At 53.7% G+C, this 25,464-nt stretch overlaps 9 protein-coding genes across 9 annotated transcripts; 6 read left to right on the forward strand and 3 right to left on the reverse strand.

Annotated features, from left to right (window-relative positions):
- The first annotated feature begins 199 nt into the window (after positions 1 to 199).
- B0T26DRAFT_833079 (Fructosamine kinase-domain-containing protein) lies at positions 200 to 2,431 on the forward strand. The gene is made up of 5 exons (XM_060447490.1): positions 200 to 597; positions 768 to 1,601; positions 1,679 to 1,805; positions 1,863 to 1,919; positions 1,980 to 2,431. The coding sequence occupies exons 1-5, from the start codon at positions 513 to 515 to the stop codon at positions 2,149 to 2,151; spliced, it is 1,275 nt and encodes a 424-aa protein (XP_060294828.1). The 5' UTR covers positions 200 to 512; the 3' UTR covers positions 2,152 to 2,431.
- Positions 2,342 to 3,096, forward strand: B0T26DRAFT_753604 (uncharacterized protein; the record flags this gene model as incomplete). The annotated part of the gene is made up of 2 exons (XM_060445709.1): positions 2,342 to 2,374; positions 2,917 to 3,096. 2 exons carry the CDS (start codon positions 2,342 to 2,344, stop codon positions 3,094 to 3,096), a joined length of 213 nt encoding a protein of 70 aa, XP_060294829.1.
- Positions 3,097 to 3,226: 130 nt separating this feature from the next.
- On the reverse strand, positions 3,227 to 4,876 carry B0T26DRAFT_858175 (uncharacterized protein). Its single transcript, XM_060447715.1, has 5 exons — positions 3,938 to 4,876; positions 3,789 to 3,865; positions 3,697 to 3,726; positions 3,477 to 3,619; positions 3,227 to 3,409 (listed from the first exon to the last, which is right to left on the reverse strand). Exons 1-5 carry the CDS (start codon positions 4,739 to 4,741, stop codon positions 3,378 to 3,380), a joined length of 1,086 nt encoding a protein of 361 aa, XP_060294830.1. The 5' UTR covers positions 4,742 to 4,876; the 3' UTR covers positions 3,227 to 3,377.
- Positions 4,877 to 5,941: 1,065 nt separating this feature from the next.
- Positions 5,942 to 7,409, forward strand: B0T26DRAFT_717651 (ribonuclease T2). Its single transcript, XM_060442336.1, has one exon. It carries the CDS (start codon positions 6,087 to 6,089, stop codon positions 7,080 to 7,082), a length of 996 nt encoding a protein of 331 aa, XP_060294831.1. The 5' UTR covers positions 5,942 to 6,086; the 3' UTR covers positions 7,083 to 7,409.
- Positions 7,410 to 8,574: 1,165 nt separating this feature from the next.
- On the reverse strand, positions 8,575 to 12,273 carry B0T26DRAFT_365769 (uncharacterized protein). Its single transcript, XM_060434635.1, has 7 exons — positions 11,907 to 12,273; positions 11,641 to 11,833; positions 10,576 to 11,574; positions 10,394 to 10,505; positions 10,081 to 10,335; positions 9,589 to 10,031; positions 8,575 to 9,530 (listed from the first exon to the last, which is right to left on the reverse strand). Exons 1-7 carry the CDS (start codon positions 12,213 to 12,215, stop codon positions 8,740 to 8,742), a joined length of 3,102 nt encoding a protein of 1,033 aa, XP_060294832.1. The 5' UTR covers positions 12,216 to 12,273; the 3' UTR covers positions 8,575 to 8,739.
- Positions 12,274 to 12,494: 221 nt separating this feature from the next.
- On the forward strand, positions 12,495 to 16,230 carry B0T26DRAFT_365789 (SNF2 family N-terminal domain-containing protein). The gene is made up of 12 exons (XM_060434636.1): positions 12,495 to 12,884; positions 12,974 to 13,560; positions 13,614 to 13,721; positions 13,782 to 13,990; positions 14,058 to 14,088; positions 14,151 to 14,344; positions 14,402 to 15,335; positions 15,396 to 15,581; positions 15,649 to 15,696; positions 15,749 to 15,851; positions 15,906 to 16,001; positions 16,079 to 16,230. The coding sequence occupies exons 1-12, from the start codon at positions 12,597 to 12,599 to the stop codon at positions 16,097 to 16,099; spliced, it is 2,805 nt and encodes a 934-aa protein (XP_060294833.1). The 5' UTR covers positions 12,495 to 12,596; the 3' UTR covers positions 16,100 to 16,230.
- Positions 16,124 to 17,146, reverse strand: B0T26DRAFT_742165 (short chain oxidoreductase; the record flags this gene model as incomplete). The annotated part of the gene is made up of 5 exons (XM_060444069.1): positions 16,124 to 16,313; positions 16,380 to 16,610; positions 16,715 to 16,803; positions 16,847 to 17,018; positions 17,115 to 17,146. 5 exons carry the CDS (start codon positions 17,144 to 17,146, stop codon positions 16,124 to 16,126), a joined length of 714 nt encoding a protein of 237 aa, XP_060294834.1.
- A 2,844-nt stretch (positions 17,147 to 19,990) lies between these two features.
- Positions 19,991 to 21,624, forward strand: B0T26DRAFT_813475 (uncharacterized protein). Its single transcript, XM_060447334.1, has 3 exons — positions 19,991 to 20,367; positions 20,404 to 20,663; positions 20,793 to 21,624. Exons 1-3 carry the CDS (start codon positions 20,140 to 20,142, stop codon positions 21,409 to 21,411), a joined length of 1,107 nt encoding a protein of 368 aa, XP_060294835.1. The 5' UTR covers positions 19,991 to 20,139; the 3' UTR covers positions 21,412 to 21,624.
- A 2,309-nt stretch (positions 21,625 to 23,933) lies between these two features.
- Positions 23,934 to 24,772, forward strand: B0T26DRAFT_677838 (uncharacterized protein; the record flags this gene model as incomplete). The annotated part of the gene is made up of 3 exons (XM_060440152.1): positions 23,934 to 23,966; positions 24,276 to 24,339; positions 24,516 to 24,772. 3 exons carry the CDS (start codon positions 23,934 to 23,936, stop codon positions 24,770 to 24,772), a joined length of 354 nt encoding a protein of 117 aa, XP_060294836.1.
- Between the last annotated feature and the right edge of the window lie 692 nt (positions 24,773 to 25,464).

A 25,464-nucleotide genomic window follows, 5' to 3' on the forward strand; every position in this document is an offset into this window, starting at 1 on the left:
GTTGCATTGAAACATCGCAACATGGTCAAAAAAACAGGAGCAAGAATGAGATTGAATAAAGATCGCAAACAATTGGGGTATATGAACCTCGCATAGCTCTAGGGTTAGGGTCTACCTCGGACTGAAGAGATCATTATTACCCTCTGCAGCTCTGGGCCTTTGGCCCTAACACTTAGAATAGATACACTGGGGAAAACAAGCCATTCCAGACGGGACAATTGTTTTCAGGTCTCAGATGCGGCCCAGTCTTAAGTAATTGCAGAAACAGCAGCGGGTTTCTCGCTTTCGGTTGCCGGATTTCCGTGCCTTCATTCTTGTTCAGGCCAACAGGCCCAGGGATGGGCCTTGTGCCTCCCTCACATCAGCCAACAACACCCGCCAACGAGCCCAACGGCCCAGCGGCCTGGAATCCTGCGTGATTAACTCAAAACGGCAAAAGCTGCCTCGTCCCCCCCATTGCGCCGAAGTGGCTCTTCTGGAAAAGCTAGATTCTGACGTGCATCCATCCATGCATGATGGCTGCTCGCGACAGTGCCAAAGTTGCCGCCGGTCTTGGCAGCGCCTCCGGCGTCAAACTCGACGCAGCAGTGATTGCAGGTAAGCACGTTAGCAGTCGTCAATCCCTCCTTTTTCGGATCACTCTCTGCATCCCGCCCTTTCCAACCTGACCCAGCACGAAACACCTCCATCCCAACTTCCCCCCGAGAGAAACCCCCAATTTTCGTGGCGTCGTCGCGCTGATAAGTCCCGCCCGCCCCAACCAACAGCGCTCCCCAAAGGATGCCGCGTCCTCGCCGCTGCCGACCACGGCGTCAGCCAGTGGGGGAAGACACAGCGGCTTGACGCCGAGCTCGCCGACGGCACACGGCGCCGATACTTTCTCAAAACGGTGCACAACTCGCGCAACAGCACCAGCAACAAGAATAACGCCACCGCCGCGCCTGCCACCGCCACCGCCACCGCCATCGACGGCGAGGCCGTGGTCTGCGGCGAATACGAGTCGATGCGCGCGATCCGCGCCGTCGTGCCCGACTTCGCGCCAGCGCCTGTCGCCTGGGGCACGTACCGCAGCGACGCGGGCGCGCACTTCATCCTCAGCGCGTTCCGCGACATGGCGCCCGCGGTGCCGACGTCGGCGGTGGGGCCGAGTCCCACCACCGCCCCATCCGACAACGCCATGCCGTCGCCGGAGCGGTTCGCGGCGCGGCTGGCGGCGCTGCACGAGGGCAGCGAGCCGCCACCCGCGGGCCGCTTCGGGTTCCATGTGAGAACGGGCGCCGGCGTGCTGCCGCAGCACGTCGCGCCCTGGGAGGACAGCTGGGAGGTCTTCTTCGCGCGCAGCCTCCGGCAGTCTCTCGACCTCGAGGCTGCGCGTCGCGCTGCTGCGGGCAGGACCCCCTGGGGCTCAAAGATGGATGCTTTGGCTGCGCTGCTGTTCGACCGTGTCATCCCCCGCCTGCTGCGGCCGCTTGAGTCGAATGGCCGCTCAGTCAGGCCTGCGCTGGTGCATGGTGATTTGTGGCATGCGAATACCGGGGTCGATGCGCACACTGGAGAGAGTTTAGTTTTTGACGCGTGTTCGTTTTATGCGCATAATGAATGTGAGTGGCTGTGGTTGTGTGGTGGTGGTCACTGCTGCTGTGGTTGTGGTTGATGGTGTGACTGACACGTTTGCTAGATGAGTTTGGCCAGTGGCGGCCGGCGTGCAACCGGTTCGACAAGAGATACCTCGACGCCTACCATCAATTAGTTGCAAAGTCGGAGCCCGTCAAGGACTACGACGGGCGCCTAGATCTCTACAAGCTGTGAGGGAACCCTGCTCGAATGTGTGCAAGGTCGTTGTTTCTGACAGACATCGACAGGAAATTCAACACACACGTTGCTGCGCTGTTCGTCGAGGACGAGTCTCTCCATGAACAGTGAGTTTTATCCCTGCTTCCCCGATACTGGTGGTTGAAGCTAACCACACCATCGTGCAGGATGATGAATGACATACGGGACTTGGTGGAGAGATATGGCAACGAGGATGACATGCAAGAAGACGAGGAGGAAGAGGAGAGCTCGATATATGAGTCCCGTTCTCCTAGTAGCGGCAACAATGAGCTGGAATTCCGGCAAGCCTTCAGCCTGCTCTGCCGCACAAACCTCTAGTAATACTCCGAATTAATGAGTGTAACGTTAATTAGCTGCCTGAGGAAAAAATGTCTCAGCTGTCAGGAACATACCTTATCCCCCACACTAAGGACAAAGGCTGCAAAGATTGGGGGCGTGCAGTGTCACCATCCCCGCCTTAGCTGCCTATAGATCAGAAGTCGAGATAGTTAGTTAAAGTTGTACGACCATGGCCAACGCGAAGCGGCTAGCGGCTCCTACAGTCGGCTGTGTTCAGAGTGGTGCCAGGTGTGGTGGCAACAAGCGCCTACTGATTCAATGTGCTGATTTAATGTGCTAATGCAGTGTGTGTGTCATGATTTTGTAGTTAGAACTGGCACCCTGAGGAAATGCCTCCTCATCTAAAGCCCTAAACGTGGACCCCATCCGCTTCTCAAGACATCAACTTCCTCTTTCCTCTATTTCCCTTCCCTGGAGGCTTGCCCTCTGACTCCAGCTTGAAATGCCATTCCAGGCTATTGTCTCACCTCTCGCGGAACTGTGGCAGCACAATACCGCAGCTACCCTCACAGGCAGCATCGCGGGGTTACCCCTCGTCCTGTGTTATGTATTCACCTCTAGGTCTAAAACCAACGATAATATTCCTCGGCTCCCCGAGACAATCCCCTTCGTCTCGGACACGGTTCAATTCTCGACTAACCCAGGTGTTTTCTGAGCTCGCGTCGTGTAAGCCTGCCTCTTCGCTGAACTGTAAAAGCCAGAAGTTGCAACCCGTCCCAAACTTATCCCTGAACGATATCGCAGAAAGCGATGCACGCTCTCAACACCGAGATCCCGCTGTTCGTGGCGCAGTTTGATGTCGAGGTCAAAGGGTGGGTTACGAGCGATGGCAAGCTGTCGGATTGCGAGGCCAGAAACGGGCTCGGCTTCGTCATCTTCCAGCCGGATCGCGATTTGGAAGTGCGCGTCAAGCGGCGGTGGTGATGGGGTGCGTCTGCAGAATTGTTTGTCTGATACGTCAGCGGGATGTATTGTTCAATGCAGGATACTGCTAGATTCACAATGCACCACGATAAGACCAGGTGAATACCACAGGGAGAGTTTCTGAGCAACGAGTTGATGAATCTATATGGGTTAGGTCGTTCCATCGCCAACCAAACAATTAAGATCCTCATAGGAGCTTTTTTATCCCTCTGTTATATCTCTCGATACCAGTCTAATTCAGCCGACGTCAACTTTCTGGTTTGTACAACCAAATATTACTTTCACATGGTCATTCCGGGAAGCTCCGTCAGCCCTGCAAGTGCACATGGTCAGCTTCAAATGTCACCATGTCGTATGATATGGTAAAGGAATCGCCCTACAGCTGTCGACGTCTTCAGTGACGGTCTTTCTCTTGACGCACTCAGCCGCCTTCTCGGGCGCCTGTGTGTCCAGGCTCTTGCAGACGTCGCCAAGGCAGCGGTTGTCCATGGCCCGCTGGAGGGCGTCGCCCTTCCACCCGAAACTATTTCAAGCGTGCATGTTAGTCAAGTCTCCCGGACAAGAGAAATGGTACGCAATGGAATCTTCCCAGAAACTTACACGTAATCGCCATGCTGGGAGTATCCGTGGCTAAATAACCGTTAGAATAGTTGTCATGCATGTAGGTGAAGGGCCGAGAAGGGATCGCCTACTCATCACCGGTGCTCCAGACAAAGGGCTGCTCCGTCTTGTCCAAGGGCCAAAGATCTGGATCGTTGAAAGGTGTGGTCTGTTCACGTCAGCCACATTCACAGCGCAAACTATATTTCGGGGGTAACGTCAACATGCAGCATGTGCTTACATCCCAGACAACCTCGTACATGACCTGCGGGATCCTGACTGGGTGACTGTCGGGACACACGCCTCCGTCGTAATCATAGTCACCCGGAGCAGTCGGCACGGCCGGATATGAAACATGGCTCTTGTGGTCGGCGCTATCGAGATTGACGCCGTCCCAGCACGTAGGGAAGGTGATGACGCTCCGGATGCCGCCGGCGCAGAACTTGTGGGGCAGCGTGATGCTATCGGGGGCCGCGCAGTTAAGGTTGTTGTTGTCGCCCGTGAGAGGCATGCAGCGGTGGCAGACCTTGGGGTCGACTCTAGCTGGGTCCGCGGGCCCGCGCAGGGTGGCGTCGCCGACCAGCATGCGGAACCCGGGCTTGAAGGCCGTCGTCTTGTTCTCGCCGAGCGGCGGGATGTAGTAGACGGTGATGCCACCGATGCCCTTGAGCCCCTCGCTCGGCTTCTGCGGCACGCGCTTGTACGTGCCGTTGCGCGCGCGGAAGTACAGCACTGCCGTCCAGTAGTTGGAGAAGTCCTCGGAGAAGGTGCACGACGTGCAGCCCGACTCAGCCACGAGGTCGTGCGTCATGCTCGCGTTGAAGGAATCGCCGCCGACGATCTGGTGAAGATGGGGAGACGGCGCCTGCCCGGGGTTGACCAACGGATCGAGACGTTCGACCACGAGCTGCGAGCACTGGAAGCGCAGCATGGGCGGGATGTTGGCTGTGGCCGGATCGAACGGGCCTGGGTCCTGGCTGGACACTCGGCCCACCTGGCTCAGGAGGCCAGCGAGGCCGAGGGCGAGGTGCTTCAACTGAGGCATCTTGAGCGGTGCAAGACTGACAACGGATGTTGAGAGGGTTGCGTTCTGTAGCACTCAACCTGGGTACTGGGTGCCTTAGCTCTCAAATACCCATGAACCCCCCTCCCCGGCCCCAAATCAGACCCCTCTTCCATGTCATCTATGGAATCCTGATAAACTTCCAGGTTAATACAAATGGTTCTCTGCATATTGGCTCGGGCGCCAGATTTAGCCGCGGGTTGTCAGTTCGTCCCCTCGACGAATGACATGGCACGCCCAGCCCGCCCTTAATATCTCCTCGCGGGCCGATGGGCTCTATATCTGAAGTGGAAAAACATGTTTGCCCTACAACGAGTCGAGCGCATGGATTTGCCATTGCCACTGAGTCCGTTTCGTTCGAGGTCCATATTGACATGGGGCCGGTTGACAACAATGGCCCTTACTAATGTTCCGATTGCCAACGATGCGTAGAAATTGAACCCGGGACTTGTGAGTCGTTTGATTTGGTGGGCTGCATTGCCGATCTTAAACTGGGAGAGAGAGTCGGACAGTGGCTCAAGACAGCGCTCGGTTCTGGACAAAACTTCCTGGTCGGAAAATGATTGGAGAAAGACATGTGATGAAAAAGAAGACCTGAATTTCTTAACACCGGCCTAGCGTAATGTCCGCGGAGCTGACAGCCATCTTTCAGCTTTATCCGTGGACCCCGATTTCCCCAATTGGGACCGACGACTGGAGCTTGAAGATGCCGCGTGAAGCTTGGCGCAGGGGCGGGCCGCTCAGCACTGCAACTGTGCAACGGAGAGCGCGAACTACCAAGAGCGACGCGGGCAATGCACCCGTGATTGCAGATGAGACGACAGCTCCAGCGAATGAGACTGCTAGATCGAGATAGACACAAGCCGATGCAACTGCCAAGATCTTCTCTCGTCAGTCTTCATTCCAGCAGCCAGTGGATTTCCCACGCGGGACCATCCTGCCCTTTTCGGAAGCGGAGAGCCCCGGCTATCGGATCAGTTTGCAGTCTGGCTTCCCAAGCTGTTGCGGGTCTCGCCGCCGAGTGTTCTGCAACTTCCTAATTGGGCAGCGACCGCCCGAAATGCGCCTGCGTAGTTGGACGAATTGTCGATAACAGAACCCCACGTGGGAGCAAAAGAGGATGGTGTCAGCGAGTGCGGGGAGGGCAACCGCGAGCCAGAACCGCGGAACGTGAATTGAGAGGAATTCGTGGTTGGATAGCCGCCAATGACGTGCATGCCAATTGCTGGTGTCACCCTGTCTTCAACTATATCAGGCACGCAGTCCTCCTCACCGAAATGAGACTTGCTACGTCGATATCTGCCCTCTGATCCTCAAGCAGCACAGAATGGCCCGATTCAATCTACTTCGCCTAGCGGTGGCCAGCTCCTTGTCGATCCCGGTGGTTCTGGCTGGCAGCATCGGGGATGTCTTCGGCTCCAGCAAATGCCTCTTCTCCAAACCGGAGCTGTCTTGCTCGGCGGCGGCGCAATCGGGCCTAGTTGACTCGTGCTGCGTCGAAACGCTCGGCGGTCTGGTAATATCGACGCAGTTTTGGGACACATACACGGGACGTGAAAGCCTCGGACAACTGCTGCCCAAGAACTCGTTCACGCTGCACGGGCTGTGGCCCGACTTCTGCAACGGCTCGTGGACTCAATACTGCGACCTGAACCGGCAGTACGACCCCAACCCGTCGCCCAACACGACAACAGGCACCCCGGCCGGGACCCCCGTGCCTCCCTACCACGGGCCGACCGTCGACACCTTCCTGGCGGCCCTCGGCCTCCCCGGCCGCGCGCTTCTCGCGTGGATGAACAAGTTCTGGATCGCGCAGGGCCAGCCCAACACCGAGTTCTGGGCGCACGAGTTCTCCAAGCACGCCACGTGCTACAGCACCTTTGCGCCCTCGTGCTTCTCGGCCAAGGCCCTCGACACGCACACGGACCTGCTGACCTTTTTCTCCGTCGCCGCCGAGTACTTCACGCGCCTGCCCACGTACGAATGGCTCGCGGCCAAGGCCATCAGGCCGAGCAACTCGACCGGCTACACGCTCGTCGACATCCAGTCGACGCTCGCCGCCAGGCACGGCGCCACGCCCTACCTCGGCTGCTCGGGCCCCAAGTACAACGACACGGCCGCCGGCAAGGGGTCGCTGGACAACGGGCGCACCGTGCTGACGGAGATCTGGTACTACTATCATATCTACGGCCAGGTCCAGGCGGGTAGCGGCAAGCCGGTTGGGGCTGATGTCAATGGCGGTAGCACGAGCAGCTGCGCCAAGGCGGCCAAAGCCGTGTGGTATTATGAGCGGACGCCCGGGTCGGAGAGGTGGTTGTTTTGAGATGGCGATTTGTTTGTGGATAATAGTCGGTTTTAGGGCAGATTCCCCCTTAGTGAACGGAAAATAAACTAGGGTTTCCTGGACAGTCTATTTCCTTCGAACGGCGGTCTTGATGGCCAGTCGGGTGGCTTTAAAGTGTAATTACCCCATGCCATAGTTGTTGTCTACGGACAACGGTGGGCAGGTCGGGACTATTAGCCGCAGAGTCTGGCCGTCGAGAAGATACGTTTGGCCAACCTTCCAATTCAAGCCGAGTAGCTGATGTTTTGCTTGCCACAGAGGGCTTTGACAACCGCCGACAGTCATTCGGGAACATGTAATCTTGAATTGACTTTAGAAACAGATATTGAACGAATACAATCAGATTATTTCCCTGGTGTTATCTCCCAACGACCAAACCTAGTCATCTATTTACCTAAACCCCAACACCATTGCTAATGATTATTCACACTGTCAGTATGATAGACTAGGCATGTCATCGATTTGCGTATCACACAGGTATTTATGAGCTAAAATATCTCGCAGCTTGTTGCATCCGGTTCTGGTAAGCCAAATAATCTTCTACCGCTTGCTCCAGAGGTCCAAGGATCTCTTCCTGGTTACCAGATGAAGATATGGGTTGCTCGGGAAGAATTTTGAAACCAGTGCCGTCGTCGCTTTTATTCGGGTTCAGTGAAAATTTGCCGAGAGGGAACTTCTGCGGCGGAAAGAGCCCGAAATTTTCGCTCCTCTTGGGGTTGGTGTTGCTGGGGGTGCTGGGAGTATCAGTCAACGCCTCCACCCTTGCCAGAGTCTTTTGACATATCTAGCCGTCGTTTCCTATTGGCCCTATCCAGACGAATCAACTGGTCCTGATAATAAGATAGAGGTACAGCCGCAGATTGCGAAGCGCTGACCTCGCCGTTCTTCGAGTCATGAGATGCATCATCCGTGGTTTTCTTGAAGAATTGGCTCATGGAGGGGAGTTTGAAGTTATTTGAATCCAAAACGCCAACATCGCCATCTCTATTCGAGTTGGGGTGGTAAGCGGCCAAGGCCTCAGATTGCTCCATAGCCTGCTTGTAAATGGATAGATCGGGGTAGTTCTGTGTAAAACCGCCACGACCACCATTCATATCTGGGTCGTATGACGGAAAGCCAGGCTTGGAAGTGGTGGCCTTGTCTGTTGTAACTGAGTTTGGCGAATGGACCCTCTCAAGGGGACCGCGCTCTGGTTCAAACCATACATCGTAATCAAGTCCAGCAACGTAGGTGTTAAAAGTAGAGGGACCTGGCGCGGACGGCATATTGGCATACCCATCGTCTTTGTATAAAACAAAGTCTTCATTAATCGACCAGTCAACTAAACTGGGGTCAACTAAACTGGGGAGCGCATCGGCGGATTGATACCGAACCGGGTTGCGGTCAGGAACGGTGGAAGCTCCGGTATTGCTGTCCTCATTTCCAGGGAAGTGTGGGTCGGAGACTGGGGCGGGGTTGTCGTGAGGACTAGTTGTACCACGGTTCAGTAGATCGAGAGCCATATTTCGAGTGTATATCCTCGACACATCAATAGCTCGCTCACCCTCCGTCAAATCCCCCAGCAGATAATCCCGTATTGATTTGGGGTCTGTAATTGGAGTCAGTGAGGGTGAAGCAGTACTGGAATCTGTAGCGCCTAGAAGTTTCTGTTTAATTCTTCAAGAAGGTGGTCCAGCTCAGCAGCGCTGTTGTATTTAACTTGAACAGGTCCAGCAAGAAACATATCGGCCCAGCTTTGGTCGCGAGTATCGTGGTCGCGAGTATCGTGGTGGTCGCCAACATCGTTGGACGTGACTAGACTCCCACTCTTACTCTCAGATACTGCAAGACCACCATCCCCAGCCAATTCAACGGTATTAGCGCTGTTGTTTCCATTTGCGCGTAGCATAACGTCTTGTGCAGCGAGAAACTGCTGTAGGAGGCTTATTGAACCGACTTTCCGCTTCGCGGTTTCCATAACACTACCCCTCGTGTTTACTATTCGCCGAGAGAGGTTTGGTCTGTAGCCAGGCTCTCCGAGTCCTATCGCTTTAACTTCGGCATGGCTTTCAATCACGCGGTTTCCAGACAAAATTGTCTTCCTGACAATCAACTTGACACGTTGTTTGTCGTGGCAGTCTGATATATGCTTCTTTAGAGCTCTGCTAGAGGTGAACGGGGGGTACTGGCAGCTTGGCTCGGTGCAAGGAAATTTGGGCGCGTGTGAAGATTCATGTGCGTTGCGCTCCTCGCTGGTCTTGAACCCTGTAGCAGGGTGGGCACACGAAGCAAAGCGGCAGGGATAGGCGTGTCCAGCGAAGTTCTCGCGGAACAGCGCCAGCTCGGATCCAGTGGCCTCGTAGTGGTCTTCAAGGTTGATCAGGTGTTGTACGGCTGTCTCGTAGTTCTCAGAAATGTGGCGAATGTGGGTGGGCTCCTTCATATCATCTGCTTTGTCAATTAGCTACGTCCTTTGCACACCAGGGAGAAATTTGAGAGGGCTCACCTCCGGTTTGGACACCTTGTGGGCGCGCGAGTCCCTCGGAGCGATCTTGCAAGCTCATCGTGGCGTCGTACCAAAGACTAGGATAGCACCGGATTGGCTCAATTTCCTCGATGACTTGGCCTTGGGGCATATCGACGTGGCCCGGTCGCGGTGTGGCTAATGCAGCCGATAAATCTGCAGCCACTACACCGAATCGAGCATCCCAATTCGCTACTGGAATAGTGACCATTTCTACTAGTTGAAGGTCCCAGAATTCGGACGCATAAGCAACAAAGCCCCAGACTCCACGTACGAGTTGAATCTCTCGGTTGTACTTGCTAGAGCGGGGGTTGAAGACGCCAAGCGCGGCACGGAGACATCTCAATGAAGCGATACCGTTTTCCCACCGCACCGCGAAGTCATCCATGCGAACAGAGCTTTTGCAGGCGTCGCTCAAAAGGAAGCTAGTGAGAGTCAGTGGCAGTTACGATTTTTGCGATATATGGGGCTTACTCTTTAACCGAAACGTGGATAAAGACGAGGGTGGAATTTCGCCTCTCTTCTACGAGGGGCTTGCACGCCTCAAGTACATATGCTGGCACCGGATGAGATCCCGTTGGCCCATCCTCGTGGAATAAGAGAGCAGACTGCAGCTCCGACTTCCGAAGTGGACGCCTGGAGAATGCTATCCAGCCAAAAATCGTCTTGAGTCGGGCAGCTGAGCGAGAGTCAAGGTCGGATAAAACACGTGATAGTATCTTCTCATAACTTAGTGGAAGTCAGTATATCACTTTCTTGCAAGGGACTGTTAAGAAAATAGACTGACAACTGCGAAAGCTCTGGGGGCAAGCTGTCCACCGCCTCTACGAATTCGTCGCCGCTGTAAAAGAAGTTTGCTGACAAGTAGTTCAAGACTAGGCATGCCCAGAGGAACATTCCTAGCATACATACGACAAGTCAGCGAGGTTCGTTTGCTGAGCAGTTGAAGCGGGAATAACGTGGGCTCACCGTCTGACTTGTCTCCTATCCGTTTGGCAAGTTTCATCTTGGTCTCCTCTGTAATTCTAAGTTGCATCAATTTGTCGCCCATGATTCCGAGCCGAAGTTCGGAAAATCTCGCAATAGCTTCTGTCAGGCTCGCCTTCTCTTCGCACAGAGAAAGAATGTGTTTCATTTTTAGTCTTCCCTGGAGAGCCGTTGAGTCCCTGCTGGAGACGAGCACCTTGCACGTGTTTCCAACCGACGCGAGCCTCTCCATCAGTCGGATAAGACGACGTTGTTTGTCGTTGGGGCATTCATCCAACCCGTCAAGGATTATGTGGACAGTGTTATTGCCCTGCTTGTTGCCGGAAATGATCTCGATGGCAGTTTCAAGAAGCTTTTCGAGAAGCGAGAGATTAGGCTGCTTGCCTCCAACGTACTCTTCCCAAATATGCGCCACCAGGTCACCATCAACCCGTGTGCATTGAAGAAGCAGGGATTTGATGATCTGGTCATACATGGTCGAAGAGTTATACGAGTAGGAACAGGCGTGACTGAGAACCACAGAAGAGTTTGAAGCCTTGAGGAAGGCCAAAAGTCGCCCAATTATGACACTTTTGCCTGTTCCGGGACCCCCCTGGAGCCACAGGAATGGAACTTCAGACGTTGACCGTAACCAGGCAACCACTTGTGGTTTCTTGACTATCCAGTCTACGGTGCCTGGATAGTCGGTGCCCACTTTTGTGATGGAGTCGAGAAGAACGATTTGGTCCGAGTTGTCCAGCCGCAGCCAGCTGGTAAGATCCTGGAGCTGCCTCGCTGTTCGTTCTTTTTCTTCTCTGGCAAGCCTCTCAGAGCTCTCGATTCTCCACGCCTCCAGGTGAGCCCTCATCTCTCTAGCCTCGACAATGTTATGGGCGTTGACCTCTTTGTCGATGAGATCCTCGTGGTTTTTGAGATCTTCAAGAATATTCTCAAATTCGCGTTGGAACCGACCCCACGCTGTCACAAAGATGATTTTCCAACCTAAACATTGCGCATGTCAGTTCCGTGACTCGAAATTGCCCTTGTGTTGTATGCGCGTCATCTTACAGCGACGTGTGACGAATTTGTACGCCGCTTTGTGGAAACGGAGAATGTCGGCATAGAAGATGGCAAAGGTGGGATAGAGCTGCGGCTTGCCCTTGAAGGACTGCTCCAGAAGCCGAAACCTCCCAAGCGAAGCGGCAATCTGCGAATAAGCCTTGATGATTCGCTCGAACGCTTCAACGTAGTCGCTCGAGATCTGCGCCGAGCTCCCAATTAGAGAAATGACCAGTAAACAATGGCTCGCTCCCGATGACCAAACTTGACCGTACCTTCATGATGAGCTTAATTGGAGCCCAAATCCACGACATGTAGTCGGTTCCGTTGCATAGGACGTCGATGACCTTGGCGTAGTGTTCCAGACCCTGGAAAAGAGGCTCCAGCCGTCGCATGTTGCGCAGGGACTGCCGAGCTGCGAGCTGGCGCTCAACGTCGATGGCCGCCTTTCTGACATCGTCGAGTGTTGTTGAGCTAAAATCGCGGGAATCGGCTGGGGAAATGGTGCGCTCCAAATCCTTGAATGCATTTTCAATTGCGCGTCTGGCTGCCGATTGCGCAGGCGCGGGTGCTTTGAGCGGCATTGTTCGCGTCGGCCAGGCAATAGATTGAGATGGAAATTGAAGCCCGCAAGGTCGCGGCAGAGGGGATGCTAAAAAACAATGATTTGGCGCGGGGGTCTTTGAGGGGGGTCTTTGAGGGGTAGTGAGATTGTGCCCGAGAGGGGCAGGCAAGCCCCCTTCCTGCAAGCTCATCCCCGTGTTACCATCCCACCCTATCATAAAGCTCGCGACAAGGCAGCCATGCAAGAGGGCGCCGAAATTCTGCCTTGGCTCATTTGTCGGTGGCCCAACGCTTTTCTGGCAAAACTTCGTGCTCAATCCAAAGGTGCTCTCACGAACGCTTGAGACGGCAATTCTCGCTAGAGAACCCCACCAGACGCCAAAACACCAAAGCCAAGAAGCATGGACCCCTCAAGACGAAAGAAACGTAGGCTGGAGGACGAATGGGAGCAACAGGCCCAAGCTCTCCAGGCCGCCCCAACATCTTATTCCACAGCGAGTCGGATTACCCCTCAAAACAGCTACAGCCACAGTTCACAATGGCCAGACTCGGAGAGCGGCGTCAATATGATGGACACGAACCAAGCGCACAATTTTCTGGGGCAAGGCCTTGCTGAGCCCTGTGCGAGCGAAATTCCACCGAATTCCAAAATATCTACGGCCGGAGATACCTTGGTGTGCTACGGCATGGTGTGCACAGGCATTTTCTAGTCTCATCGTTGCGACTCGCAAAACTAAAAGCAATGGAAGCTAATCAATGAACGTCCTTGCAACTATAGGTGACAAGGTTTCACGGCAAGTATACCAGGACGGCTAATGACGCACACCAAGGGTCAAACGAGTTCCCGGTGGTTATCGAATCCAGCTCCAAGTTTACGGCCCTGTTCAGTCCGGAGTCGTCTGGAACACTGGGCTCCGAGTTTGTCGACGTTTTCGAGGAACTTCTCCGCCAGCCTAGCCTGATACTCCAAGCCTTTTGCGCCGCCAGTGACGTGCATTCTCATCCAACTGGTCAGTCGAGGTTGCGATTCGGACCAGTGGCTGTCCCGTGCTCCCTGTCCATCATCGTTTACGGGCCTTGGGACCTGTGCGAGGATGTCGGCGAGTTCTTCCAAGATCTGGACATGTACCTTCAAGACCCCAGAGGCTGTGACATGGAAGTCAAGTACTGCAACCCCCATCGTCTCTCTTCGCTCAATATCGACAATTGTCCAATGACATCCGACCCAAGCTTGACATGTTTGAACCTGGATCAGGACCTCTTTGAGAACATCACCCAAGACAATGACGTGCTTGGCATTCTAGACGCTCATCAAGATCTGCCTGAGGCCCCACAGCCAGAGGTCATACTCCCTTCACTCAAGAGGTTAGAAAGCGTCCTTTAGCTGTGCCGACAGACATCCGCTAACAGCGTTGCAGGCATCAAAAGCAGGCGCTAAGCTTCTTGCTCGAACGAGAGAGAGGATGGAACTTTGATCCTCGATCTTCCGATTTCTGGGATCTGATGCAGACGAGTCAAGCGACATGGTGAGTTTGGCCGGCAACACATCTGACTCGGCACTAATTAACATGCAATTACGCTCCTAGCTTTGTGAACAGAATATCCAGCTCGGCTCACCGCGATGAACCGCCCGAGTTTTGCGGTGGCATCGTGGCTGACCCAATGGGTCTCGGCAAAACCTTGACTATGATTGCCCTAGTTGCAACCGACAGGAGTGAAGGCCTCTATAATAACCCAAGGCCGGGCATGCCGTCCCCAGTCCGCATGCCTTCGTTGATCCTTGTTCCACCACCGCGTGAGTCAAGCTCATGTTCATTCGAGTTCGAGCAGATCAAAACCGACAATCATTGACACTTTAAAAGTTCTCGACACATGGAAAGAGCAGCTATCCCAGTCAGTCCCCACCCCAATTACTCCTCTAATTACAAAGTTGACTAGAACTAACAAAAGTACAGGCATGTCAGACGAGGCGGGATCACCTGGCGCCGTCATTACGGAAAGGAAAAACTCACAGAAGCCGATGATTTGTCGCTGTACGACATTGTCATATCCACATACCACACAGTGACAGGCGACTGGGGTGGCGGGCACAAAGCCTCCAACAGCGTGTTATTTTCGACATGTTGGAAGCGGATCATCCTCGACGAAGGTACCCACTCAATTACCGCTGGATAAGCACGGCAAAAGTTTACTGACAAAAAGATAGCCCATGTTATTCGGAACACCCAATCTCAGATGGCCAGAGCAGTGTGCGCTCTTGATGGGAGGTCGAGATGGGCAGTGACAGGCACGCCCATCCAAAACCGTATCGGAGACCTTTCGGCGCTCCTCAAGTTCATCCGAGCGCACCCCTACGACGACGCCAAGCAGTTCGAGCTGGACATTGGACAGATGTGGAAGACGGGAGACATTGAGGAAGCAGCGAAGCGGCTCAAGAACCTGTCCAGCAGCCTGATCCTCCGCCGGCCCAAGACGGTCATCGACCTCCCCCCGCGCGTGGACCTCAAATTCCCCGTCAACTTCAACGCCGCCGAGCGCAAGCTCTATGACAAGCTCAAGCACCAAATCATCGCCCGGGCCGACGAGGCGTTCAGCGACGGCGAGCCAGGTGCGGCGTCCAACTCGTACATCACCGTCATGCAGCGGATCAACGCGCTGCGCATGGTGTGCGACCTGGGCCTGCACTACGACACGCGGCACGACCTGGCCCTCTCGGGAGATAAGTCGTCCGGCGACGCCGGCGACTGGAGCAGGGTCGCGCAGCAGGCCTTCAACCTGCAGCGCGAGATGGACCTGGTGGCGTGTGCGAGCTGCCGCGCCTCGTGCGACACGACCACGGCGCTGCTGGACTGCGAGCCGTCGCCCGTGCAGCCCGTCTTCGCGCAGTGCCTGGCGTTTCTCTGCAGCGACTGCGTGCAGCGCTGCGCCCGCCGCAACAAGCCCGTGACCTGTGGACACGGCACCGCGCACCCCTTCGCGCCCGTCTCGGTCAGCTGGACGGCCTTGGAGGAGAGCCGAGACCTGGCGAGCGGGGGTGGCGCGCCAGGGGGCGCAGCGTCGTCGCTGGCGCAGATCGGGCTGTCCAGTAAAGTCAAGGCGCTGGTTTCGCAGCTTGCTCATCTGCCCAGTGGCGAAAAGAGGTGAGTACCAATGCTGGTGACGAGGATAAAAAAGCATAGACTAACAACATGTGCCATTAGTGTCGTGTTTTCGAGCTGGAGAATGACGCTAGATCTCGTGCAAGCCGGACTGAAGCAGCAGAACATCAAGTTCGTGCGCTTCGACGGCAAGGTGCAGCAAAAAAACCGGCAGCCCATCATTGACAAGTTCAGAAACGACGGAACGGTCCAGGTGTTTCTCTTGACTCTGTCTTGCGGCGCCGTCGGGTGGGTTTCAATTGTATGATTTCTTCAACCTGGACCAGATCAACTGATGACAGGCTCCTCTGCACAGGTTAACGCTCACCGAAGCTTGCCGAGCCTACCTCGTGGAGCCCCATTGGTATGTTTACCCCCACGCATGCAGGATCGCGTGAATAACAAGGAGCTATCAGGAACCCTGCTGTCGAGGAACAGGCCCTTGCCAGAATCTACCGGCTCGGCCAACGAAGAAAGGTCACGACCGTAAGGTATTTTGTGCGGGACACATTCGAAGAGGTTAATTTCACAACCCCTTACCTTGCATTAGAATTCGCTAACGATTTACCACAGCGAGTCCTCGATCTCCAAGAGTCCAAGCGGAAGCTCGAGGAGGTTCTGCTTGAGAAGAAAGGGCACGGGGCGCAGGAGGGGTTTGACCACCTGGAAGTACGCACAAGAATATGTATCCAATGATACTAGACTCCACAAAAGAACCAAGATCAAATCTAACACTCCATTCACAGGGCCTCCGGCGTCTAGTCTAATCGTACTCTGCGATCAATCCAGCCTCACCAGTCCAGAACGCGGCCGTCATACTGGTTCATGCCGAGGTTCTTCTCCCAACCTTGGACGAGAAAATTGAGCAGCTTACCGCTGGACGACTTGTCGAGCCTGTCCACGACATCCAGCGTTGCAAGGACGGCCTCTTCAATAGTCAAGTCAGCGGCATCGCCGCCGAGGTCTGTCTTGACCCACTGTCTGCAAGGAAGTATCACCGCCAGCAAATAACAAGGCTAGTTTTCCAGAATGACTCGGAGAAAAAACTCACCCCCGGCGCAATCGACGCAAAACACAAACCCCTTGGCCGCGTTCTCGTTGGCCCACTGCATGGCGAGCATGTGCAACGCCGCCTTGGTGATCTTGTACGCGAGTACGGGGAAGGGCGCGAAGACGGGTGACAGCGCCAACGTGCCGAGCATGATGCCCATTCCGACGACCTCCTTGTGGGCGCCGCGCTCGAGCAGCGGCAGGAACGCGCGCGTCACGTTGTGCGCGCTCAGCACGTTGACGTGGAGCACGGGCGTGAGGTCGTCCATTTTTTTGGGGAGTCAGTACTCGTCGCGTCACTGTTGCAGCAAAGGTGTGTCTGTTGTGCTCACATGGCGGCGATCCCGTCGGGCGTGTACGGCATCACGCCGACGTTGTTGATCAGCACGTCAATGCCGGCGCTGCCATGCAGGTTAGCCCCCTTCGACCACGGGCACAGCGGCCCGCACGCTGTCGATGTCAACGGGGTCGAAGCGCACGACAACGAGCGGGCCTGATGCGCTGTCGACGAGTTGCTGGAGGGCTGCCGAGGGCTCGGACTGGGTTGCTGCGAATACGGTGCCGACGCTAGATTTTGGCCGGTTGATGAGCTCTTTGACGAGCCCGAGACCCAAGCCGCGGCCGGCACCGGTATTACTGTGTCGTTTGTTGTTGTGGTCGTGCTTTTGCGTAGTTGAAACTAGGGTGGTGAGTTTCTGGGCTTAAAAGTGTTGAAGAGAAAGGTTAATTCACACTGGATGAGGTGTCTTGAGTCTGATGAACATTGTTTGGGAAAGGGGGAGACCGACGTATTTATTATTATCTGTACGTGCAGCCCCTTACTCTGTACGATATGGAGGTCGTAGGGGGCTTCTGATAACCAAGCAACCACTGGCTTAGTAAAACGGGCTCCTTTTCTGCTGATAAGCCGATTTCCATGCTAAGCCTTGCTCTTTCCGCGTTGGGGGCAGGCGCGTTCCACTCTCCGATCCCTGATGCTCCTTCGACGCTGTTTCTTCCTTGTTAGTAATCGAGCCCTTTTAAGTGAGGTAAACACACGCTAACGCCAGACTTTAGGCTAGCTTCGCTTCCCAAGCGGCTTTTTAGCTACAGGACAGGGCGCAGGTTTTGTCATTCCTCCAGGGTTAAGAATTTAGATTGGCTCGCTCAGTCTAGGTCGAGGTGCTCCTCGCGGGTTTGAGCGCCCTTGCAATATGCAGCCTGTGCTCAATTCTCGTGCCTAAACCCGATGTGACAGCCCAGGCCTGCCCCGCTCAGCTCCTCCCTTTGTTTTTTTTTTTTTGTTTTGGGTCCACATTCAGCTCTATTCTAAATCTGCAAAGTGACCCTGAACCCCTTCCTTCTACACATGAAACACTGAAACTTCTCGCGGCTTCGATGATATTCGACTTCACCACAGTCAGTCCAACCCAGTCTCCAGAAACGGTCGAGTGCATACTCATCGGATTTGTGTTTGTGATTCGTTTTGGTGATCCCTGTTGCTGCGAGCTTCGGAGAAACGGAGCTGTTCTTCACCCCAATCCCGAGCGCTGAATTAGCAATTAGGATGTAGGTGCTGCCATGCATGTTAGTCCGACCATGCTTGTCAAGAGATTGGATACACTTCGCCGCCGTGATCAACCCTGACCGCTTCTATTTCATCTAAATTCCAACGACAGAGCAAACCAACCGAGCTTACAAAAACGACGGCTGTACTGTGGTTGTGACCAACGAAGCACATGCGCGCGCACTAATACTTTGTCAAAACATCAAGAGAGGACCCCTAATCTTTGATTGCACCCGAACTCTGTCGAAGAAAGTCATTGCTCGAGGTCTCAGCTCGGGCCCCCTTCTGTCATATTTGAACTCTGGTGCTCATCTACAATGCTACATTAAATCGCAAGCGGGCACAACATAGTTGCTCTTGCATCTTCCTGTGAAATCCAGCACCCTGTATCATCACCATTGCTTGGGAGTTTGGCGTCCGACTAGAGCAAAACATAAAATTGGTAATCCAACGCGGTTAAGAAATATCCGGTAATTACCTATCAAGCATCGCCTATGATGCATTGGCTCCTCGGTATTCCAGTCTGCTCTCATCTCCGACAGCGCCGTGTTATCAACAGTAAAACATTTCCATTGGATCTGGCAATTTTCCCATACCTTCCTAGTAATATGGACTTTCTGCTCGTTTCACTCAGTACTCCACTCGCTTGTACAATGGCCGTGGTACCAAAGAGGGACTGGGTTATTGAGGGGGGTACCAACCGGTAACACGACATACACCACACGCAGTCCATCTAATTTGATACCACTTGCAACTTGTAAATTACAAGTCACCTTTATCCCCTCGAGTCGTTTACAATTCCCGCAAAAATTGGTGTGATACCGCCGTGGCGATTAAGTGCGGCAAAGATTGTGCCATACAGCTATCACAGAGGTTTTTTGGTTCTCTTATTGTCTCAAACAGCGTCACGTCACCGCGTAATTAATGCCTCTTTGTTGTGGAAATCGCTCATCGTGGGAGCTGAAGAGCATCCGAACGGGCAAGAAAACAACGCCACATTGACAACTAAACTCGAGATTGACAGATAGCAAGGTCTTGCCACGCCACCACCTTCAAAAAGCCAAAAAAAACTGAATAGATTGTGGAAACCGCCTGGTACGTCCACAAACACGGCGGAACTCGTTCTCGACTTCGGAACGCAGTTTGGCTATTTTTCAACGTTTTCTTTCACTACACGTTGAAACTCGGGGAATTTGATGCGATTGGGTAATGCCTCGTTCGCGTTACATGGAGATTAAGTCTCGGACTCCATTGACTTTCAAAATGCATAAACTGACCGGCTCTCGCTCATTAACAGCCAGGAACTATCTGCAAACCAGCACTCCCAGCATCTCGATCCACCAGCACATAATTAACACAGCCCACCACCAAGTACCAACCACACCACAACCAAGCAAACCACAACCAACCTTCTCCTCTGCATCCTCCACACCATCACCTCAATGGTCTTCCACGACTTCGTCAGCGTTTCCACGGGTCATCTCACCTTTCCCGGCGATGATGGACCGGGACGAGGTGCGCGAGAGGACGCCTCTAGCAAGTGGAAATGTTGTTACTGCTGGGGCATGGATGACAAAACAACTGAAAACAAATCAACATTGAAGAGATGCGCGGAATGCCTTCATGAGAAGTGCAGCCATTGCACGGATCTTCCGATGGAGCCTTGGACCTGGCGTTTACTCAGCTGCGGCCTATGTTCTGCGAGTTGCGACCACTGTTGCAAGAGTTACGAGCAGTGCATGGTGTATGATTGGTAGGGTTGGGTCATTTGGCTTGGGAACTTTGATGGGATAGAGACACTCTATTGTGGGCCCCCCACGTTCTGTGATGTGATCAGTGAGGAAATCATTACTCAGGGAAAAGTTCCGAAAATGGCTCCCGCGTTCTGGGGCCTGTCAAACGAAACCTTTAGTGGGCCCTTCCCTGTAAATTGTGTTTGGCACGCTGTTTCGGCGTGTCGGGTCTTGCTTCCCCGCCAATCGTTCCAAATTGGGAAGTCATGGTGGCAGAAAAGGAACGAGACGTCATTTCCGGCCCGTTTGATCCTAGGATCACGCGTTGTCCTGCTCTGTTTAAAAATCGGTCGGATCGGCAGCTCCACTCCTTCGCCGTTTTATCATCCATTCCCTTTCCGCATTGCACTTTAAATACTTGCCTACCTTATCTTATCGTCTGGAGCGTGATTAGGAGTTGCATCCATCACCCGCAGCAATGTCTCCCAAACGTTCCTCCCCATCCGGCTCGAGCGCAGCCAGAAGGTCGCGTTCCTCCACCAAGGGCACCGCCTCCGAGCCCGAGGCCGCCGAGGTCGCCAGAGACAGGCGCTGGGCCAAGGTTTCTGGCTCCGCGAACATCCATGCCTCGTACTATATGATGACCCAGAACCCCCTCAATGCCTACACGTACGTCATCATGTGTGGGGTTCCTTTCGACGCTGGTGTAGAGGACGAAGACGAAGACGGGGACGAGGAATAGGGCCCCCACGGCAAAGTCCGCTGCGATGGTCGAAAAAAGTGCCTCTACGGCAAGCTGGCCGCCGACCATCCCGAACAACCCTGGAAGGTCACCCGCGCCGGCAAATGGAGGTTCTTCGACTCCTGCACGCATTGCGATCTCCGCAACCCTGACGCCTTCGAGGCCTCTACCTTCAACGACCACGAGGGCTACGGCGTCATCGAGATGTTCAAGAATCTTTTCCTCGACTTCGAGGCGGCCGCTGGGAACTACAAGGAGCAGTAAACCATCTGCGAGGGGCTTGCATTCTTCCTGCCGACGGATTATGCCACGCCTGCGACAGAGTAATATTCTTCCATGGGCTCGTTTGATCCCCACCCCTTCACCGCCTTGTCTAATTGCCTTTCCAGGATCGATGACGGTAACCTAGCCGATGCGACGTTCCAACTTCTCAGCCGCATGTTGATGTCGACGCTGGCACACCTTGAGCGCGAGGGGCTGCTTGCCAAGGATTCGGAGATTCTCAACCTAGGGACCGTGATGGGGCTGTTCATGATGGTGGCCAGCGACATGCGGGACAACGACCTCTTGGAGAGCTCCAAGGCCGAGGCACTTGGCCCAGCCAAGGACAAGAAGAGCTGGGTGCCGTCCGCGTTCGACAACCAGATCCTCGCCTACGCGCGCAAGTACGACATCGCGCTGGCCGGCCCCGCCAACATGGCCAAATACATCGCCGAGGCCAAGGCCAACGTCGACCTGCCGGTGCCTGCCTCCAACACGGGCCCCGCCGCCGACCCCTTCAGCTTTGCCAAGGCCCTCAAGGCGTACAAGACACTCGGGAATCCTGCCGCGTTCATATTGCAAATGCGCAGAGCGGAGAAGTGCAAATCCAAGATTGGCGGTGACGTCTCCGACTTCACCTCGTGGAAGTCGGCCGAGCGCGCCAAGGTTGCCTTCCGGAAAAAGGACCCTCTGGGCCGGGAAGAGATTGCCGCTGTTGCTCGCGGCGATATCATGTCGATCCGGTGAGGTTGAGATTTGCTTCCGGGTGGTGTGCGGTACCTGTCCTGTATAATATTTTTGGTTCATGTTGGCTGTTTTAGATGTATGATGCGTAATCAGAACGTGCTGGTAGAGCTAGATATCCGCCCCACTAGCTGTCGAATGGACATTGCTTGTTCCGGTTTGCCTCGAACGGTTGGGAGACTTCCTTCAACGAGCCGTCACACTGCACAATATCAGGTCAAGTGGCCTCATTTGGTCAGGCATAGATACCTATGCCCACCGTCCTCAACGGTGTAATGGAAAGCCATCAACGACCACCTGTCCTCCCTCGAGATCTTTGCCGGTTTGCCCACGCACCACGAATCTAGCTTGACTCTAGCCTCGCACGGCACACGCGTTCTTGTCCTCGCAAATATCCTCGTTAATCTCCGTCGCGCATCTATACCATGTCGAACTACCCCTCTTTTAGCTCATTCTGGGGCATGGCTTTATTACTTGAGGAATTGATCGAGAACTGGAAACCCACAAGGAACCTAAGTGTCAAAATGCTGCAACGACGGTTCACAATGCTCCACTGCAACATGAATCTCGACCATGGCGACCCAAAGGAATACGAGGACTTTCACTGGGGAGTTGAAAGTTTGCGCGGCAACTGGTACCACCTCGTGGACTGCGAATACGGTGAGCCCCTTGCAGAATTGATCAAGGGGGAGCCGAACCCATCGGATCCCAGTTTCCAGCGCGAGGCCATGAAGCTTACCATGCTGGCGATTCTTGCCCACATGCCGTAATACTTCCGCATGAAGTCGGAAGGAGGCGAGACATATGCATTCATCAAAGGCAAGGTCGCCGAGAGACCTGGCCTCGACGACCGTGATTACGGCTGCCCCTTCGAGCCTCTGTACCCACACCTCGATTACATCGACTAGGATTGGAAGCGAGTTTGGCCGGGTAATCCTGCCCTTGTTTTGCTAGCTTCGGCAACTTCCCTGCAGTAGCTGAATACAAGGAAAGGTGGTCCGCAATGTGTGATATGCAGTTGCCGTTGACGAGCTAACACTCAAATAGGCTTTGTTGGCTGCACCTTGATGGAGGAGACAGCAGGCAGAGACGAGAGGGAGTATATAGGCAGTGTTTGGTTGCAGTTTGTGACTGGGGAACCCCCTCAGTAACTATTGAAGCGGTGAAAAGACACGGATCAATGGAAGCGATCGAGCTGTAGGCTCGATAGGTTGGTGAGCTTCAAGCAGAGTAAAGGCACAGAGTCCCATAGCCGGGAAAGTCAAACGTAAACAAAGAAAAAGGCACTGCGGCGTGCGCTGGTCTGGGGATCTCAATTCATAGTAAAAAGACGTGATTTCTTCCTAAAGATTCAGGTCCCGGGAGAAAATCAATGCCCTCCCTCTGATCTGAGGGGGGGGGTAGGCTACCCATCTTATACGAGGTGGGTAGGCCAAGAAAGGAAGAAAAAGAGCACACTAGATTATTTTAGGTAAGGGTGTAAACAACCCCCTTGTTGCCTAGCCCCCTGAACCCCTGATCACTATTCTTTTTGGAACCGGCGGGTTAGCAGTCTTTCAGCAAAGGCAGAACTGGATTCTGGGATTATTAGCTCAGCTGGGGTTAAGAAAACTATCTGCTTGGTTTTTCTTTTCAGCTTAATCATCTATTTCTTGGATCTTGGGGGATACAATCAGCGCCTATAGTGCCTGCAAATTGGAATCATAACCTATCACTCGCTCAGAATTTGTGGTACATCGACCACTGGCCGTCGAGATGGGTACCTGGATCTGTAGAACTGTGATTAACGTTGGCCTGTTTGTAGTCTTGGGTCAGAGAGTGGAGCAACTGGGATAGAATCAGTTCCGATGTTTTTCGAGGACGATTCTCTTCAAACTACCAAAAAACAAACTACATATCTAGCCATGTCTCGTTCCTGTCACGAGTGACACTGTTGGTGCAACCAAATTGAACGCTTCACAGGTTTAGATAAGTGGCTGCTGCTAGGGCAAGGCAGTTGGCTTCAGGGTCGAAGCATAATGAAACCCCCGGAGCTCAACTCTCTCTTATGTTCGGGTCCGAGGCATGGATTGTATCACACCCTTCCCACTAAAGTCTCAGCTTGTTTCACTTCGTTTTGATTAAGCCTCTGGGCGGATTTAGTTTTTAGTTTCCTACAGCGCTTCCGGCACGAGTCTTACTTAGTCTAGTCTCTGAGACAAGTCCGAAGTTACAGGCTATTGGATGCACATCTACGGCTGACCAAACAAACGGCGGTCTTTGCCGGATCGCTCGAGATAGATATGTTCTCTGGCTCTCCCAATTACATCGGGACTCATATAGTTTTCCTGTGACCCTCGGGTGAATAACCACCATCTAAAGACAACTGCAGAATATCGGACACATTTTAGAACCATCAGTGAGATTCTAAGACGCGCTTGGGGGTCGCTGAACTTGTCAATAGACTAGTCAATTTGCCCCGCGGACTTCTATTACTATCGCAGCACCTTCATCCACCATTCGCCAGTCTCTAGACAGTAGACACCATGTCAGCCTCTCCACCTGAGTATGTGACCCGAGTATGTGGTCCGCCTAGAAACATCCGGGAACTTAGTCTTGATTTGTTTTGTACGATCGAGAGTCAGAACATCATAGACTATTCACCCAGGATGCTTCTATGCACACTTGACATTTAAGGTCAAGGTCGGAATTATGCTGGGCAAATTTGAACCCACCTGAACCGATCCGAGAAAGCTAGGCTAGTGTTGCTCTCGCAGAATCTAGACCCTAGTTTCGGGGGCGGCGTAGTCTGCAATTTAACAGGGAGAACGCGGCGCATGTCTTACAGGTCTTCATCTTCCATGTTCTTTGCTGCCTACAGAAACTAGAGTTTTTACGATTTTACACGCCAATGGAAGACGCAAACCCAGGAGCAAACAAAGTTCAAGACGTGTATTCTACACAGACAGCATGTGCCGTGGTCTGGACTGCTGTTTTTGGCGGGCGTGTGGCCTCAACTTTCAGCAGTCTAGGCTGCTTCAATAAGTACATGTCGGGTGGGGCACATGTCCTTTCGGTGTTCACAGTACCCGCATAGTACTAAACCCCTGGCACACACGCAAGCGCAGATAGCGAGTACGCCTCCGTCATCAGCCGCCTCTGGGTCCGCACCCCGGAATACATGCTCCGAATCCGCTTCCCTATTCACGACAGCAGCAACGGCATCCCCACTAGACGGCTCTTTGAAATCCGGGAGAAAGAAGGGTTAAACGGCGACGCAGTACTGATCGATATCAGCGGCATCGGAGGCGTCACTTGCAAGTGGTTCTGCCCGGAGATGCTAGAGAGCAAGAAAGATGCACTATCGTGGAGCATCGCGAGGTAGCAATAGAATGATATTTGGGCTCTTGGACAAATCATACTAACTAAGGCGGATGCCTGTCACGCCGACGAGCAAAATAACTATTAAGGACCGTTGCGCTGACTATACGTTCCTCTTTACGTGTCCCCCTTAGAAAGGTCATTGCCGCCTTGTCGAGACGCCCCTCTCTCCCATTATCGTGCTATACACGCGAAGCGTAAAGGTGCACATGGCGAGGATTCTTGTCGCCGAACTGCGGGAACCAATGCCGGTGTTGTAGGCAAGGAGGGGAAGAAAGGTCGCGCTAAGCAGGAAAGGAAGGTTGGTACGATTACGCTGGTTCAAGTGAAAATTGAGGAGGAAATAATAAATAAAATCGCTCTATAAGAATATTTAACTAACGTTCATGATATGCGAGTTGGCCATGATAAGCGAGTTGGCCACCTTAACGAGATTTAGTGGGGCACAAGCAAGAAGATGTTAGTAAATTGTTAGTGATCTTATCAATTTCTTATCGCATTTGGCTGCGCACGCTACCCGGTCTCGTTAAGGTGGCCAACTTGCTTATCATGGCTAACTCGCTTATCAAATACGTTACTCAAAATTGATAAAGCCACTCCCAGCCCTTACGCGCAACCCCCGCCAGAATGGCATCCCCACATACCAGGACGGCAGTGACGGCCACGGCCGCGATTCCGTGGCCGAGCGTCCAGCTC

Source organism: Lasiosphaeria miniovina (assembly GCF_030549165.1).
Source record: "Lasiosphaeria miniovina strain SMH2392-1A chromosome Unknown B0T26scaffold_5, whole genome shotgun sequence".
NCBI classification, from domain to species: domain Eukaryota; kingdom Fungi; phylum Ascomycota; class Sordariomycetes; order Sordariales; family Lasiosphaeriaceae; genus Lasiosphaeria; species Lasiosphaeria miniovina.

Bases quoted from the DNA above. Each gene is read 5' to 3' on its own strand.
- B0T26DRAFT_365769 (XM_060434635.1), bottom strand. From the start codon at position 12,215: ATGCCGCTCAAAGCACCCGCGCCTGCGCAATCGGCAGCCAGACGCGCA. The intron at 11,834-11,906 runs GTACGGTCAAGT...AGCTCGGCGCAG, and splicing joins CAATTAAGCTCATCATGAAG to ATCTCGAGCGACTACGTTGA. The intron at 9,531-9,588 runs GTGAGCCCTCTC...TTGACAAAGCAG, and splicing joins ACAAGGTGTCCAAACCGGAG to ATGATATGAAGGAGCCCACC.
- B0T26DRAFT_833079 (XM_060447490.1), top strand. From the start codon at position 513: ATGATGGCTGCTCGCGACAGTGCCAAAGTTGCCGCCGGTCTTGGCAGC. The intron at 598-767 runs GTAAGCACGTTA...CCCAACCAACAG, and splicing joins CGACGCAGCAGTGATTGCAG to CGCTCCCCAAAGGATGCCGC. The intron at 1,602-1,678 runs GTGAGTGGCTGT...CACGTTTGCTAG, and splicing joins GTTTTATGCGCATAATGAAT to ATGAGTTTGGCCAGTGGCGG.
- B0T26DRAFT_717651 (XM_060442336.1), top strand. From the start codon at position 6,087: ATGGCCCGATTCAATCTACTTCGCCTAGCGGTGGCCAGCTCCTTGTCG.
- B0T26DRAFT_365789 (XM_060434636.1), top strand. From the start codon at position 12,597: ATGGACCCCTCAAGACGAAAGAAACGTAGGCTGGAGGACGAATGGGAG. The intron at 13,561-13,613 runs GTTAGAAAGCGT...ACAGCGTTGCAG, and splicing joins ATACTCCCTTCACTCAAGAG to GCATCAAAAGCAGGCGCTAA. The intron at 14,089-14,150 runs GTCAGTCCCCAC...ACAAAAGTACAG, and splicing joins TGGAAAGAGCAGCTATCCCA to GCATGTCAGACGAGGCGGGA.
- B0T26DRAFT_858175 (XM_060447715.1), bottom strand. From the start codon at position 4,741: ATGCCTCAGTTGAAGCACCTCGCCCTCGGCCTCGCTGGCCTCCTGAGC. The intron at 3,727-3,788 runs GTAGGCGATCCC...ACGGTTATTTAG, and splicing joins GTCTGGAGCACCGGTGATGA to CCACGGATACTCCCAGCATG. The intron at 3,410-3,476 runs GTAGGGCGATTC...GTGCACTTGCAG, and splicing joins CACTGAAGACGTCGACAGCT to GGCTGACGGAGCTTCCCGGA.
- B0T26DRAFT_813475 (XM_060447334.1), top strand. From the start codon at position 20,140: ATGTCTCCCAAACGTTCCTCCCCATCCGGCTCGAGCGCAGCCAGAAGG. The intron at 20,368-20,403 runs GTAGAGGACGAA...GACGAGGAATAG, and splicing joins GGGTTCCTTTCGACGCTGGT to GGCCCCCACGGCAAAGTCCG. The intron at 20,664-20,792 runs GTAAACCATCTG...TTGCCTTTCCAG, and splicing joins GCTGGGAACTACAAGGAGCA to GATCGATGACGGTAACCTAG.